This window comes from Hypomesus nipponensis, chromosome 10, assembly GCF_054491055.1.
Source record: "Hypomesus nipponensis isolate SF chromosome 10, ASM5449105v1, whole genome shotgun sequence".
In the NCBI taxonomy this organism is placed as follows: domain Eukaryota; kingdom Metazoa; phylum Chordata; class Actinopteri; order Osmeriformes; family Osmeridae; genus Hypomesus; species Hypomesus nipponensis.
Genome location: NC_140370.1, coordinates 3,773,781 through 3,791,156, shown reverse-complemented (window position 1 = coordinate 3,791,156; position 17,376 = coordinate 3,773,781). Strand labels below are relative to the sequence as shown.

The 17,376-nt window shown below is 46.2% G+C and overlaps 2 protein-coding genes across 3 annotated transcripts; both read right to left on the bottom strand.

Moving 5' to 3' along the window:
• Positions 1 to 3,677: 3,677 nt before the first annotated feature.
• irf4a (interferon regulatory factor 4a) lies at positions 3,678 to 9,664 on the bottom strand. The gene is given in 10 exon segments (XM_084706943.1): positions 3,678 to 3,968; positions 3,971 to 4,070; positions 4,181 to 4,293; positions 5,797 to 6,210; positions 6,618 to 6,707; positions 7,105 to 7,291; positions 7,501 to 7,589; positions 8,386 to 8,572; positions 8,852 to 9,051; positions 9,447 to 9,664. Coding segments are annotated over 10 exon segments (1,431 nt in total). The 5' UTR covers positions 9,457 to 9,664; the 3' UTR covers positions 3,678 to 3,927.
• Positions 9,665 to 9,886: 222 nt separating this feature from the next.
• Positions 9,887 to 16,398, bottom strand: dusp22b (dual specificity phosphatase 22b). 2 transcript variants are annotated; one of them, XM_084707152.1, is made up of 7 exons: positions 16,242 to 16,398; positions 15,521 to 15,554; positions 15,234 to 15,316; positions 14,365 to 14,414; positions 13,220 to 13,294; positions 12,638 to 12,809; positions 9,888 to 10,862 (listed from the first exon to the last, which is right to left on the bottom strand). In XM_084707152.1, exons 1-7 carry the CDS (start codon positions 16,260 to 16,262, stop codon positions 10,716 to 10,718), a joined length of 582 nt encoding a protein of 193 aa, XP_084563278.1. In that variant the 5' UTR covers positions 16,263 to 16,398; the 3' UTR covers positions 9,888 to 10,715. The 2 variants fall into 2 exon arrangements, with proteins under 2 accessions (XP_084563279.1, XP_084563278.1); XM_084707153.1 differs by lacking the exon at positions 13,220 to 13,294 and having other exon boundaries at positions 9,887 to 10,862.
• Positions 16,399 to 17,376: the final 978 nt, after the last annotated feature.

The window sequence follows — 17,376 nt, the reverse complement described above, 5'->3', positions numbered from 1 at the left end:
ACAGGGACGGGAATAAGCATGAAACAGGACCCTTGTTGTTACTCCCTCTTCAACAATATTGTCTGGTTGACTGTCACAATGAGCGGCCAAATATTTTTTTTTTTTATGTTTCATCTTAGTGCACTTGTACCATTAAGTCAGTCACTTCATGACGTTTTTTTTCTGATTGAATGGTTAGAGCGTTGGTGTTCTCGTCTGGTTTTTTTCTGTTTGCGTTTTGGTGTGTGCTGTTTGTGTAGTGGAGTGTGTGTATGTACATGTGTGCATTTGAACATGCATTTGTGTATGTTGGGATGTGTTTGTGTGGGTGTTTGTGTGCGTGGGCGTGTGTGTTTGTGTGGGTGTGTGGGTGTGTTTGTGTGGGTGTGTGTGCGGGTGAGTGCGTGTGTTTGTGTGTGTGTGTTTGTGTGGGTGTGTGTGTGTTTGTGTGGGTGTGTGTGTGAGTGTGTGTGTGTGTGTGTGGGTGTGTGTGTTTGTGTGTGTGCGTGTGTGTGTGTGGGTGTGTGTGCGGGTGAGTGTGTGTGTTTGTGTGTGTGTGTTTGTGTGGGTGTGTGTGTGTTTGTGTGGGTGAGTGTGTGTGTGTGAGTGTGTGTGTGTGTGTGTGTGTGGGTGTGGGTGTGTGTGTGTGTGTGTGTGTGCGTGTGTTTGTGTGAGTGTGTGTGTGTGTGTGTGGGTGTGTCAGGAGGCCAGGATTGGGAACCGGACAGCTCCTCCTTGCTGACCTTACGTGGAGACCACAGATAGTTTTCCTTCCTATTTCCCTGCCCACCAGTTTCGTCTCAGAGGAACAGGTGGGGTTTTTCCATCACCAGTTACGTGATAACCAAGATGTAATGCAGAACCTTTTGACCACTCTATCATCCTCACGTTCAATTGAACGCTAATCCTTTAATGTCAATTTCAATCATATCAGTGTAAACGTAAACAGACACGCCAACCTGCCACAGTGGGTAACGCGTAGCGGATGACTTACATTCAACCGAAATGTTACGGACCAACCATCGTCCAACGATTTAGTTACAGTCCAGACAAGGTACAAAGGTTGATACAAAAGCACATTGTCAGGCTGGTGTGGCCATAGTGGAACTGGGCCCTTGTCTAACAGCACATTGAGCAGCCAAATGGAAACATTCTATGATTACAGCTTCCTCCCTGCACTGCTAGATAAGTGATAACATCAATTTAATGCGAACTGCACAAGTAAACTTTTATGTCGCTACTTCTAGGCATTGGAGAATTGAAACAGAATCAAAGTGAACAAGAGAGAATAACAGTGTAATGAGGGAGGAAGAGAGAAAGAGAGAGAGAGAGAGAGAGAGAGAGAGAGAGAGAGAGAGAGAGAGAGAGAGAGAGAGAGAGAGAGAGGGAGAGAAAGAGAGAGAGAGAGAGAGAGAGAGAGAGAGAGAGAGAGAGAGAGAGGGAGAGAGAGAAATTACAACTCAAAGCCCATCACATTCATGTTGCCTTTTACTTAATCAAAGGGACTTCTTACATCTTCTTTAGCTCTGTCCTCTGATACCAAGTTCACCATATTCGAAGACACTTTATTTTCACTTGAATAAGTAACTATGGATAATTGGGTGAACTGTTGAACGTTCCAGGCAGAAGACTGGGTGTGGCGGATGAGTCCTGGGGTCTCGGCTTCTCAGAGCCCGGAACATTCCTCAGAGATGCCTGGATGGCAGAAAGGGGAAATGGAGAGTAGAGGAGGATAGGGAGGTGAGTGGCAAAAAGTAGTATGCAACACACAAATGCAAGAGGAGGGGTTGTAGCTACAGTGTGGTCGCCTATTGAGAGGTCTCAGGTGTGGGATTGTGACGAGCAGAAGGGCAACGGGTGTGTAACTGTGATTGGCTAATGAGTATCTGGTGTGTGGTCATGAGATGACATGAGTTGAGGCGTGGTCTTCTCCTCCCCGTTACATCTAACTGTTTCTTCTGGGAGTGAATTGTATGTTATTCATTAGAAATAGCTGCAAGCAGCGATAAGGGGGCTAAGCCGTCAAGCAGCGCACAGTCACCATGGCAACTTGATGTGATCATGTTGTGTAAAAAATCTAGCTGTCAGCACTGATAGGGAGTTTTATGTCAGTTGACCAGAGAATGGATGAAGCTCAGATATCACCTCACGTCCTGTTCTGGTTGTTTGCTTTGATTTGGGTGGTAAGGGATGGTAATTTGAACATCATTAGGGAACTTTTTTGAGATTGTTCTGAAGATGATTGGTGATAGGTTAGTGGAAGATTGCATAGTATATATATTGCTGTTTAAATGTTTTTAAACATAAATGGCCCATTTCGTGAACACTGGCCAAAATTGGTGACCCATAAATGTTTTGAACTTTTTCATGAAATCCAATATGGCGGAAAAAACCCAACGTGGCGGACATCATCCTCGTGGAGTGTGTTAAACTGCTTGGCTTAATGCAAGAAATCCCATTTCAAATACATTTTGGAAAACAGGGAATACAGTTGAAAAGTAAGGCTCTCAAACGGACCTCCGAATTGGAACGATTGGTGGCGCTAGAGTGCTTGAGGCGCAGACAGAATGGGTGAAAAGATTCAGGGAACTGTCCCCAATCAGAGTGCCCAATTTCACAATATTTACCACATGGTCCTACGGGGCTACCACAGGCCTACCTCCATGTCAAAAGAAGAAAGAAAAGTAGAAACTCAATTGGTGCCCCCACAGCTTTCTGCTTGGACCCCAAATATCACAACCCAAAGTGGATGTTGTTGACAGGCTCAGTGAATGATTTACAACCAATCAGGAATCCTCAGTCACATATACGTTGTCTTGTGTTGTCCCCCATCGTGCGTGTAAGAGTGTGTGCTTCTCTTGAGGGCCAGTCTTCCGCTGCACCTGTGCTCGATGCTTCCTGCTACACAAACCCTCAGACCGACACTGTCCCCCTCCCCCCTAACATAGCCCCCAAACCGCATCCTCTACACACTGTCACAATGGTGTTGCCAGTGCACACACGAGCTCACCCTCTTCTGTTGATGTGAACGTTCTCGCGTCGAGAGCAACGTGACAAACGGTGAGGCGAGTGCCAGGAGAGAGGGGAGGAGGTGGAGTAAAAGTTTGAATGCGAGGCTGGTAAAGAGAGGGAGACAAGTAGGGTCTTTCCCCTCCTCCCCCCCCCCCCCCTCTACACCCTACTATGGCAGGTATTGTGGTTTGTTACCTGTGGGCTTGAACGCTTTCCCATCAGCAGCCACAGACGTCACAGGAAAAGGAGTAACCCACACGCAGACAGGCACACACACACGCTGACACACAAAAACATGTTCACACACTCGCATACACGACCACTGACGCGCACGCGCACGCGCTGACACTAATACTCCTTCTGACACACACATACACGATCACAAACTTCACACATAGCTCAGCTCTAGTGGCAAACACCACAGTCAGAGCGGAGGCCAGGGGGAGATACACGCTAAGAGGATTCATGGAAAACAAAACAGACAACTTTCTGAGTTTAGACTGCTTTCCGCAGGCCCATTGTATGATGGAAGCCAGTCCAAACAGTTGTATCAACTACTGGGGTGAGATCCGATCGTTTTTTCATGAGATCATCGTTTTGTTGAACATCTCAGCTATTGTGATTTGACAATCAGACTTTTCTGGAGAACGAATCCTGGGGATCCTTGAAAATGAGTGCCATCAAGGTTTTAAAAGCAAAATATTATATATCTTTATTCAAATAAAAGAAAAAGAAGTTACAAAATATCGGAAACAAAAAATCTGTACATAACCATCTATGCTCGGATCCATCTATCAAACTAATGCTCCGCAATTAGTTATTTTGCCACATTGGGGAATTAGCCTCCAATCATGTCATACCCAACACAGTCCATGGTTTCATGCATGTGTCTATCTATGTCTAGATGTGTGCGCGTGAGAGGGTGTGTGTGCGTGGTCATAAGTCCAGGCTGTGTTGCAGGTTCCTCTGGTAGTCCCTGGAGGAGAGGGCTCCTGGCTCTGGAGATCATAGCCCCGCAGGTACCCCCCGCTGCTCTGCTGGGAGTAGTACACCAGCTTCTTGGCAAACATGGGCTCCACCTGGAATACAAGGTTCTCACTGTCACCGATCAGCCCAGGGGAGAACAAGGAGGGGTATGTCCACGGATAGTGGGGCTGAGGAGGGCTGCGCTGTGCCGGTGTACCGTTACCTGAGCTGTGATCATCTTCCTCTGGCGCTGGGGGTCTGGGTACTCGTCTCCGAAACACAGCACCACCTGGTGTCTGGGCATGGGACGACCGTGGTGAATGTAGCCCTGGAGTTCTGGGAGGGGAGAGGTGGAGGGAAGGGGGAATGGCGGGCGGGAGAGAGAGAGAGGGAGAGGGGGGTAGAGGGTGTCGTGAGATGATCGTGTCGCCCCCAAGCAGCACTTTGACCAGCTGCTTCTGAAAAAGACGAGTCAATCTCTCCTTCACTACAGTAGATGGGTTGAAAGAGACAAGTGGAATAACTGCAGCTCGTGTAAGGGCAACAAGGTTGATGTTACACACATTCTAGTGAATCAGATCAGGTAGAGAAGCTAAGGACGTCGTTGATGAGTAGAACATGCTTGGGCCATTTAGCAGATTTGGGTGATCAGTTGGCCTATAATATAGTATGACTTTATTTATATAGCACATTTCATACAAGAATTGCAGCTCAAAGTCAATAATAACAATATTATAAGTAATAAAAGTAATAAAACCCCTCGGAAAACAGACCGCAGTGTTTGGGGTAATCCAGAACACACAAGCCACAGTCTTTGCGGTATCTCGAGCCACAGTCTTTGGGGTTTCCCAATATAAATGAAATGACAAAATATAATGCAACTACTTCCACTCACAATACACACCATCTCAGGCCATTTGCAGAGCAGTCCAGAACCTATGTTGCTCAAGCCTTTCGATTAACAGCCGCAGTCTTTGCGGTATCTTGAGCCGGTATCTTTTATTTATTTGGTTTCCCCAAATAAATAAAATGTAACACAAAAGCCGCAGTCTTTGCGGGAATCCCAAAAATCGATAAAAACAATAATGCAACTAAGAAAAGTAATAAAACCCTATCACGCGGGAGGACAAGGGAGGTGGGCGGGGGTTGTTGTAGGGAGACTCCCATAGGCCCTGGCTGACAACTTGACAGGGGGTCTTCTCCATGTCACACCACAATGTGGGCTGGGACTTCCCAAATGTCAGTATCATCACCAAGCTCGTTCTACATTACCGTCCTCCTTACCATCATCTGCATCACACTTCTCTCCTTTATCTTAGTCATCAGCTTACTCACCACCCTCACCATCAGCCTTATCACCATCATCCTCATCACCATCATCCTCATCACCATAATCACCATCATCCTCATCACCATCATCCTCATCACCATAATCACCATCATCCTCATCACCCTCATCCTCAACACCATAATCACCATCATCCTCATCACCATCATCCTCATCACCCTCATCCTCAACACCATAATCACCCTCATCCTCATCACCACCCTCATCAACAACCTCAACACCACAATCACCATCATCCTCATTACCACAATCGTCATCATCACTTTCACCATCATCCTCATCACCATCATCCCCCTCATCATCATCCTTATCACCACAATCACCATCATCACCATCACCACCCTCACCATCATCCCCCTCAGCATCATCACAATCACCCTCATCCCCACCCTCACCATCCTCCTCATCCCCGTCACCCCCCCCACCCCAACCCAGAGCTGCAGTCCCCTCCCGCATCTCCAGCAGCGCGCGAGCTGCGTCCCGGTGCTCACCGTTGAGGAACAGCTGTGTGTCAAACAGCTTGCAGGTCTGCTCCTTCTCCAGCTTGTTGGGCTTGTCTGTGTGCGGGGCCAGCGGGCCCTCCCAGTACACGCGACCCTGGCACAGCCGCCTGCCGTACAGCCCGTCGGCCGCCATCCACAGCAGCACGCCGCGCTCCAGCACGTTGGTCAGCTTGTCCGCCCCCCTGCGCTGGGACTGGGGGTAGGGCGAGGGGAAGAGGATGGTCTCGGCGCCGCCGGGCCGCTCCTCTGCCCCGGCTGGGGGGGACGAGGGGGAGGAGGGGCTGGAGGAGGAGGAGGAGGTGGCGGAGGGGGAGGAGGTGATGCGGCAGCCGCCAGGGCTGGTGGTGGTGACCTCCTTCACCAGGAACTCGCGGTAGAACAGGGACACGTGCAGGCTGCAGTCTAGCGGAGCGAGGAGCAGCAGTCGACCAAACATAAACCAGACCGTCTTCCTTTTTTTATCCACACATTTTCCGCCACGGTTTATGACTTCTAATTCTATGTCATGAAACACTTACACACGTTATGTCCGTATAGTCTTACAATGCTGTGTTATGACAGGAGACAATGCTGCTGTATGCTTTACTAGACTGTGATTAGTGTAATGACCTTATCAAAGTCTGTAAAACAGGGAAGAGAACTTGCCATAGAAAATGGCAAATGATCAACAAAAAAAGTTGAACATTTGTCAATGCCTGCCATTCACTCGTCTTGCCTATTGTGTCCACGGTTTTGTCTTTGACAGAGTGTTTACTCTGTGCGTGTGTGTGCGTGTGCGCGTGTGTGCGTGTACAGAAGTATCTCTTTACCAGATATGGCCGTGCTGTGGTCCACAGCGTAGGGTGTGGCGTGGGACTCAGTGGGGGTGTAGGAGTAGAAGGAGCCTGTGATCTGGTACCCTGAAGGGAGCACAAAGGATCACACGCGGAACGCTCGACATCCTCCACACGCGCCGAAAACCAACGCAGCGCAGAGTGTGGAGTTTCTCTCGACAACAGTTAGCACACCTATTTCTCCACTGGGCCAGATATGGTCGGGTGCTGTGAGCAGTCAGCGTGCGTGGCTTTTTTCGCGCCAGGAGGAACCTGCCTCGCGTGCGCTGAATAAACCCTTTAACGCTTTTGGAGAAGTGGCAGCCCGTCGAATCTCTTCTACTGAGCCATACAGAGCTGTGTTTGTCTCTACGCAACCCTTTCCTCTGTTTCACCATTAGAATACAGATGCTGGCGTTTTGTAGTCGGGGCTTGGCTGGCTGTGTCGAGGCGACGCGGGGCGAAGGAGCGTGGTGAGCCTTACCGTTGTCAGAGGGCCAGGGTCTGCCTAGAGGAGGGTAGTGGCACTGGCCGAACTGGAGCTCCCCGTGCGAGGGCTGGTGGGGAGGAGGGGGAAGGGGAGGAGGAGGGGGGGGGGGAGGAAGGGGAGGATGCTCGGGGGGGTACTCTCTCCAGTCCTTCCTGTCCTGGAAGGGCATGTATCCGGGTACCTGACGACGAAGGGGAGGACGTTAGCGGCCGCTGACAAGAGAGCCGGGTGTAAACGAGCGCAGCTGGAGTTCAGTTCACGGTGAATGCTCTGAGCACTCAAGGGTGGCGTCCACGCGGCAGTAATCAGACGTTAAGGAACTTCGACCGATGGGCCTGCTTGAGAACACGGCGTTTTAAAGTTGTCGAACAGGCGTAAGAATTGACCCACCTGGTTGTGCAGAGACGCGTAGGGAGGAAGCGTGTAGCTTAAAGAGTTTGTGTGTGACATTGAATCCTCCACATTGCCCATTTTCATCCCTAGATCACAACAACAACAACAACCAACACAATCAGGAACGGAGATCAGTGTGAAATGTGTCATCCTTCCACCCTCAAAAACAACTGGCCTTCTCTAGAACTTCTAGAGGTCATACAGGATTGAGGAACCAATCACTTGCAGCTTTTCAGTTTATTTTTCTCATAACTACTGATGGTGAGAAGATGTTTAACAAACATGTGAGGTCAGGTGGCTTGTCGACAGAGCGGGAGCAATAACAAATGTGCAAACAACAACGTTTTGTAAAGCACAATGTAACTCTGTAAAGCAGGTTGAAAGCACACTGTCTGCTGGTAGTGGTCTCTATACTGAAAGGGCCTGTATGGGGAAAAGGGGGGCTGTCAGGTTCTTAGTGAGTCTCATGCAAAGCTGGAACTGACTGTCAGTGTTGTGCATGTTCTTTCTGCTCATGCTAACCGAAGGCCTCTAAAAAAAGCTCTGAGGCCTATTTGGTACATTCAGCTTCCTCTGTGCTTCCTGCTTCATCAGCCGAGGGTAAAACCAAACACTCATTGTGACATTCAATTAATTATGTTATTACTTGGTATTCTTTACTGAGTTTGGAAGTTCCAAAAAAGGAAAATGAATGTGTTAGTGATGGATACAAAACAATTGTACGTAATTAAGATTAAGATGCCGATTAATTTGTATCTTTTTGTTGTTCATTTTGCAGACATTGGACAATCCAGTATGACTACTTGTCATTGCTAACTCCAATGTCAGTACATCTCTATACTAATGCTACCTTTACACAGAATGAGGAAAGTATTCACTTGCCTCTTTTCGCTCCCTCAGGAATGATTCTGTAAACCTTGTAGGGGTCTGAAATATCCAGTTGGCTCTTGTCCACCAGCTCGTCAAAGTCATTACTTTTGTTGAGGGCACACCTTAGTCTTGTCTTCCACGTAGGAGGATCTGGTTTGTCTACCCCTTCCCTGTATTTACCCTTGAAAAGTGCCCAAGCCTGAAACGATTATCAACATTCAATGGATCTATCAATACTTTTTTTCTTCAAATGTTTGTGAAAAGTCTACGATAGGCTATATCAGGTAGGTTTTTCTGCAAAACATCCTTTAAACTTGGCAACAATGTCCCTTCACATTGGCTAGTTTAATATAATTATGTATTATTCAGACTTCCCTTTTGGGCAAAATATTTTGCTATATGTGCTGTTGTAGCGCTATTTACGAAGTAGCCTAGTCTGTATCGCGCTGCGCTCAGGTCAAAGGGTGCGCGGACGCACCTTGAAGAGCGCGGCATCCTCATCTCGATTGTAGTCTTGTTTTCCCGCGTGTTTCCAGGGAATCCTGAAAATGGTTTTCTCGTCATTCTCCCAAACCAATCCGGGGTACCCGTGGCTGTCAATCTGATCGATCAGCCACTGTCTAAGCTTCCCGTTGCCGCAACTGACAGACAGGTTGCTGTCCTCCTCTACATTCATATCTGTCAAAAGCGCATGCAAGACAAGCGTGGGCATGATGATGATGAGAGATGCAAAGCTTCTGTAGAGTTTTACAATGCACAGCAAATATGTTTGGGTAAGATGGAGATGGACATGTTGATGAAGTTTTCACGATTCAGTGTCCAAATGTATCTCTTAATTTGGTTAAGAATAAATAATGTGTCATTACATGAATTGATGCACATTTCCACATTGCATTAGAACATAATGACTACTGCCGCTCGAGCTTTTTTTCACAATGGTCCTAAACACGTATCATGCGTAAACGTAACATTTTAAGCATTTTTGCTTACGTTATTAAACAGAGAAAAACTTGATATGCGCGACAGTCTTTACCGTATCTTAATTGTTTATTGCTTGATAAACCAGTTCCTACCTTTGACCATGGGAGCTCCTTTGATGAAATCAGTCTAACAGTTTTCAGAAACGTTTTGGGGTGTCCTACTCTTAAATATCTATCTTGATTTGCCTGGGCGGGAGGGGCTTCTGCGTAACATCATCTCTCGAAGAAGGGATACGCGTGAAACGACCTGTGTTCCATTTCTTTGAAGCTTATCGGGTAGACTGCGTTTAGTAGCCTACAGTAAGCAGGTGGGGAATCCCTCCAGAGCGGCAATACAGGACGCAAACACCGGAGTAGAATGGAACAATTACCTGCGAATAATTTTAAAACAAAATCTCCCTTAACTTGTCGTCATTTATTCCACTGATCGTATTGTCGTTTCTTGCCATCAAAGTTCAACAATACACGTGTTAATCGTTAACAGTAAGTTTTGTTTTAAAGTAGGCTAATATGGATAACGTATCTATAAACCCACAATGCTTCAAGTGTATGGGGGAGTAATTTTACGTAGGCTCATTTAACGACATTGGACTTGGTGGTGTAATTTATTTGACAGATGAACTTTGGCTTCACTGTGATGGTTATGGCTGCCCTCCAGTGGCTACACTACATAACAGCCTATTAGCTACCTGTTCATATCATCATCTAAACTGGTTTTGGGCTCCAGAAACGTGGCTATGAGTACATTAAAGACACTAAATTAAAGAACCCCACGGACTGTTTTATGTAGCGGGTGAATAAATAGTTGACCCAACACCTTAAATTTAGGCACGTTATCGGTTGAGCAGGCTGTTTTCAGATGCAGTCATGCAAGGCCTGTCTTACACAGCGCACAAACAGGAAGACGGCAAGGAAGCATAGGTAAATACAGCTGTGAATGTCTGTCATCACATTCTCTTACAGTGGGTTCACCATAGTCTTCCAACCGTTACAACTCTTAAATTATTTTATTATGGCACAAATATGTAGCTGACATGTCTTCAAGCTCATTACAACCACATTGTACAAGTTTAGTAAAAAATAAAATAACAGACATACTTAACATGGCATCCTGTATGTATGCCTATACTGTACATTAAGGATAATAGAAGCTGTAACATTAGCTATAAACTTCGGAAAAAAAAACATTTTCAAAATCCCGTTACATCGTATTTACTTCCTTCATCCAACTCTTTCCAGCAGAGACTTAAAGAGCAACAACAGTCTGTTCCAAAACAGTGCTGACAGAGAGACAGGACTCCCCTCTCAGGGCCAGGATGGTATCATCCAGTAGTGCACACTTTAGACCTTGGGTAGGGAGTCTCAGGAACCCTGCAGCCCTGGTGGGGGGGAGGCCTGCACCTCCACATCCACCTTGTTGGGTTTGGGGCTGCTGGCTAAAAGGATGCGGATGTCAACCTCGTCATGGAATGGGTTTTCTTTATACTCCGTTCTCAGCCACTCCCTAAACTGGAATGAGAGAGAGAGAGAAAGAGGGAGAGAGAAAGAGGGAGAGAGAAAGGGAGGGAGAGAAAGAGAGGGAGAGAGAGGAGACGGAGAGAGAGGGAAAGAGAGAGAGAGAGAGAGGGACAGACAGAAAGAGAGGGAGAGAGAGAAAGAGAGAGAGAGAGAGAGAGAGAGAGAGAGAGAGGGAAAAAGGAAAGAGAGAGGGAGGGAAAGAGAGGGAGGGAGGGAAAGAGAGAGAGACATGAATCATGGATGGTAGCACCACCAGCATCGTTTCTCAGGTCCCCCCCACAAGACTGGACCTGAGGACCTACACCTTCACTATAGTGCTGACATTGTGACCATTGTATATTTCAAATTGTCAATGCAGCATCATACCAACCAGTAACCAATTGATGTTCTCACAATGGCCCTGCGTCTGTCAGGACCAAGGAGACCCTGTGCCCTTCAGCCAATATATTATACACAGAAACCTGGTGAGGCTAAGTGGCTTTTCTAGCTGGATTGAGTAATGTTAAATTAAGTCATTTGGCAAGTGGACACTTTTTGAACAACACTTTCCAATAGCCTATCCAAACACTTTTTTGTTTAAAAAAGTGTCCAAATCCAAAGGATTTTATTTTGATACAGTGCATCATGTTTTGATTTCTTAGAATGTGAATACATAGGTGTGGTACTATAGGATCAGGGGTACGGTGTTCATTTTAGGACATCCTCAGATCTCCCACGGACCAAAAGTCGTCAGTCTCAGGCGATACGGCATCAGCTGAAACAGCTTCAAACCAAATGGCCTCAGAAAAACCTGTCAGCCTCAGACAAAACTTTGTCAGAAAAAAGGTTGTTCAGATAGCATTGTCCAGAAGCAAACATTTGAGAGGATCAATGGCACTATAACAGGGATACTGAGTTGAGCTGCAATAACAGCTCAGAGATGCTTCAGTCCATAAATGCTGTGGGTATATTTAATGAATCCAGTAAATGTTACTCCTACCTAGGGCTGTGCACAGTTTCAATATAAAATAGCCATTTCAGAATTGCTAGGCTTACTCTGTGGCTGTAAAGTTCCGTGCACAACATTAATAACTAATACAACTCTATTGACATTAACATATACAATGAAGGAAACAATTCAAAAGAAAAATAGGTTGTGTACTATCACAGACCTTCTGCTAGTTTGTTATGTTTGACTAGCTAGCAAAGTTAGGTTAGCGACAAATGGAGGCCATCATTTTAAAGTTCATAAAAATGCCAATTGCATTACTTCATTTTTTAACACTGAGTGTTTCTGACAATGAGTTTGTATATCCTAAAAGCTGCTATCTACTTTAGCTAATTCAAAAAGCTAGTCAACAGCTCCCTCATCTCTCTCTGACAACTTTTTTTCTGACAAAGTGTGGCTGACAGAGGTTTTTCTGAGGCCGTTTGGTCTGAAGCTGTTTCGGCTGATGCCGTTTCCCCTGAGACTGATGATGTTTGGTCCGTGGCCGTCTTTCCGAGGCCTCCGTTTTGTCTGAAGATGACAGATGTTTTTCTGAGACTGACTGACTTTTAGGTTACTACGATGCCATTTCACCCGAGACTGGTGACCTTTGGTCCGAGACCTGATGCCTTTTCTTTTGAGTCTGACACTTGCGTCTGAGATCTGAGGATGTCCTAAAATGAACACCGTAGAGGGGTCTGTTACTTCAGAGTTTGGGAGCAAGATATCTGGTAAACTCAAGTCATGCACACATCTTACCACTACCACAGCACCAATTGTGTCCGGTATATCTACTTACCTGGCTTGCCTGGGTGGTCTCAAACTCCTGCAGTTGGCGCTGGAAGCCCAGGTTGGGGCCGGCACAAGGGCGAGCCACCTTCACAGCCGCCAGGGCCTCCTGCCAGCCCAGCCCTGTCGTCGTCATGATGTAGGCCACCACCAGGGTGACACTGCGGGACACGCCGGCCAGGCTGCCCACAAAGAAGATGAGATGGATGAAAAATAACTGGGCATGGCCAGTAGTACAGAGTACAGAAAGAAAAGGACAAGGCACCTGGGTGTCTGTCGATCAGCGGTCATCACCTTGGTGAGCATCAATTCATTGAAATCTAGTTTGTCTCTGTCTTTTGGGAAGTTCAAGAATAACCGCCTGCTTTATTAGTACACCTCAAGTTTAGAGCTAAACATGAGTTCACTGGTGTGCACTCAGCAGTGAACCATTGGTTTTGTTTTTCAAAACATGTAAAAACGATGAAATCTAACTGATTCCAATCCCAAATCCCCATAAAAAATGTTGTCCTGCAAAATGTCTAAAACTGAGCCTACATAGCCGACATAAATACTGTACATTGTTTATTTAAATTCCTTGGACATCACTCACCAGTGGACTAAACAGCCCTCTCCTTTCAGTCGGGACTCATGCATGAACATGATACTCTGTTTGAAGTGCTGAGTCCTGGAGTCAAGTCACATTTACATCCATATATCAAACAAACAACGCTAACCAACGATTCTGTACAACAAGCTCAAATATTAGTTTAAAAATAATGAACTAACACACAAGGATACATATGGTACACAGAAAGTATCATTGGCTAGGGAGAATAGATGAGTCTTAAGTTATGTAAAAAGATCAATAATGGTAGCCGATCGCATGTGGATCAAGTAGCAATCAGGTCATAAACTTTTAAAAGTTGAGAATAACGTGTCAATAACAACGTGTATATCTTGTATCGTTCGCTGAGTTCGTATTCACTCCACCCTCCCCCTTCTCTCCACAATCACAAGATCAGAAAGGGGTTTGGATAGGTGAGGCGGCATGAACAACCGCTGAGGGTCATCCATCGTCTTGACAGGATCAGATAACAAGGTGGTGTGTGTGTGTGAGCGCGCGCATGTGCTTGCGTCTCTCTCTGAGGAGAGAGGACTGGTTTCACACCAGGGTCTGGTACAAAGAGGCACGGGGCTGGCATGGTGATGAGGGTGACAGGGACATTTGAGACATGCGAGTGTGTGTGGGGGTAAAAATAGTGTACAAAATAGGCGTGCAGCCACGCGTGCAACCTTGCAGCGCAGAGCTGGTGACTTCCTTCCTGCTTGTCAGGGAGCAGACCCCTGAAGGGGAGAGGGTGTGACTGGGCGTGTGCACATGCACGTCACGTGCATGCTCTTTCATAAACTTCCAACTTCCAGGTGTTGGCGCTACAGTCCATGCATGACATGCTACACGACTGTAGTCCCATTTACTCAGACGAGTGCATTTCGGTATCAAGCAAGGCCGATCGACAACCTCCTTGCGCCAACCCCAGTGTATTTATTCAGCGCTTTGGTTCCCAGTCAAGCGGTGTGCTCGTGAAAGAACATGGTTTTCCCGTCAGATGGAAACGAAGGCGAGACACCCACGCAGCAGCAAAGAGAGAATGGATCTACTCCTCACTGTCCTGCTCGGCTCTCTACTTTCCCCCCGATGTGTGTGTGTGTGTGTGTGTGTGTGCGTGCGTGTATGAGTGTGTTCGTAGTACTTACAGGTTTTGTGAAGGCAGGTCGGCCGCAGAGATACAAAGATAGGTCATTTCCTGCAGGGAGAAAGCTTCCTGTTAGCCCATGTCTCTCCATCAGCTGCTCTGATCAGATATCCGTTCATCATACGTCATGTCACCTTCCTCTGTCTAAGCACTGTTACCAGCAACACTGAGACTCATTATGTAACACGTACACTCCAACAGAAAGCATTCTGCTGTGTGATTGCAGTGCTGTTCTGGTGGTTGTGATGACAACAGATGGATTGGCTCTGGGGGGGGGTAGGTGGGAGAGGGATGTATGTGAGGGGGGGTGGGGGTGGGGGAGTGAATAAGGTCAAGCCAGCTGCTGGTAGAAACTGATCGGTCATCGGTTTGGTGATTCTCTAACTAGCAGTAAAAGGTCAGGATCTGAGGAGGAACAGCAGCACCTGGATCAGGGCCAAACACACAAGAGCCTGTCAGCTTGAACAGCAAAGCTCTCCTTCTCTGTCGCCCACTCACCCCCCCCCCGCTCTCCCCCGCCCACGCAGCGCACATTCCAGTGTCTTATCAAACCCAACATGAGCTGCGTACGGCACATTGATAACCTGCCGAATTTTCGGGGAACTGGCTGGCCCGTCCTGAAGGACCTGTCAGACGAGTCCTCGCAGCCTAACAGGATGTGATGTCAGGTGCTCCCGGGAGGCTGGTACACAGGCTTAGAGCCCGGAGCAGCAGGACTTGGCTTCCCTGTACTGTGTCTGACAGTGGTATGAGAATACGGAGATGGGGGGGGGGGGGGGGGGTTTCTTCGAGGAAACACATTGGGAGGTGCTTATTTGGTGATATTTGGTGATATTTGGTGAGACGGTTTGTGTGAGGGTGGTGGTATACCTGGAGGATAGGGGCGGCACTGTCATGGATGGACAGGATGTGTGTGATGTTGTTCCTTGCCAGCTGTTCTCGGTCCCGAGCGTCTGGAACAAGACACAGGGTAAAGAGGGACATGAGAAACGGATTTGTCGATCATTTCTACATGCTTTATGGGTTTTCTCCGATTTTTATATCAATAAGAGGGATGGTGGATTTAGATTCACACTGAGTCATGGGTTTGTGATAGAATTTGGTGTTGAACCCCCAAGGCTCATATACAGATACCAGTATTAATTGATCAAACATACCTTTAAAATTTCCCAAGTACAGGTCAGGCAAGACCTAAAAGAGAATGAGCTGAAATTATTGATCAGAGCATTACATGATTTCATACCAAGGCTATCAAGATTGTATATGCCCAAAGACATAAATACCCCTACTTGTAGTTAAAATGCTTACTGAACTACATTAGAAATGTTATTTTAGCCAGCGCATACAGAACATATATCACTCCAACAAAGGGGACACCGAAGCATCCTTGATGACATGTTTGAGATATATTTAGTTGACACCAGGAACAACAGCTGAAGAAGCTTACATGACTGAATTATGACATGAGCCATAACAAGAGACAACAATGGAGTAGCCTACTGGATGTTGTTGCAAAGATCTCTGACAGTGAGCCTAAAAACCTTTAAAATGTCAGTATGTGTCGTAAAGGACTGTATCCACATCGAATGATTATTTCTGTTACAGACCTGTCAAAATACTCTACTGTGCTCAACTGTACTTTACCGTGAAAGCGTAAAGGGGATCTTGCACTCACTCAACATTGGCAAACATGCAATTCAACAGATGTATAACAGGCGTATTCCATTTTCGACACAAATTTTCTATGAGCGCTTTGGTCTGATTTAATTATGATAACGCCGTCTATATTAGAGCTTACTCGAGTCTAGACCTGAATAACTTTTGGACAGCTGGAAGCGCATGCATATATTACAAACACAAAGTGTAAGAACAACGTACCTTGTTGATACCATTACCCATGGCATACAATGATATCAGTAAAACACTGAACGCCGAGGAAAATTGCAATGTATTGCCCGAGGTATGAAGATTACGGCTGCTTTCCCAAAGCTGAACGATATGAACAGCTCACTACGATTTGCAGTGTGCTGCAAACGCTGTCTGATTCAGATGTATTCTGGGAATTGTAGTTCTCGTTTTCAACAAGGCGTGTGATTTTCAAAAGCATGTTAGAAATACCATGAGTAGCCTATTTCAACTAGGGCTGAGAAAAAGTATGGTCACATATGCCAAATGTTCAGGAGGCAAGTGGTCTTTGAGAAAAACGTTTTAATTAACACAATTGTAATTTTCACAATGCAGGCTTTTGTGATTTTCTCTTCCATCCAAAGATTATAATGCTGAGACAGCATCTTAGTCCTACGACCAAACTTCAGGCTATGGTGAAAACAAAGCTGTGGATAGTGATCTTACCGTAATGATCATGAATCATTTGGACATGTGGCCTACAACATAGAGAAACGGCGAATAATGATGACAAATACTTTGATGTGGTTTCAGTGTGGGACACAGGGTTGGATCGCTTAGATACCTCAGATAGGCCTACGCTGCATGCCACCCACACTCACATGCGTTACAATTCAGGTGGTTTCCCGACATGCTTTCACAGAAGCTTTTTTATCAATGGATCATATTCTAAATTGTGTTTTTCTTTCTTTCTTTTTTCACTGTCACTTTCGTGTGATTAGTCTTAATGCCAGTAAGTGAAAGTTTTTGTTCGCCACCTCACGTCTGGAAAAACATTTCGAATAGACTATTGTAGGTCTTTATTTATTTATCTATTTAGTGTTCCCTCTCATATTCTGCTCAGTTTCACTGCAGTACTCTGAACACATCAAATACAATTTACAAACACATAAGAAGCAACCTCTCTCGTGCGTGCCCGCGAGCGCTCACGCTCAGACACACGCACAGACGGCTTCTTAACGAATCTGGGAAACCCGGCCAATGTAAGCCTACATTTGACAATAAACTACCATCAGGGCCGGCCCAAGCCTTTATGGGGCCTTAAACAGAATAGATTTTGGGGCCCCTCCGAATTTGTATAAATACCATTAACATAATCAATATAATT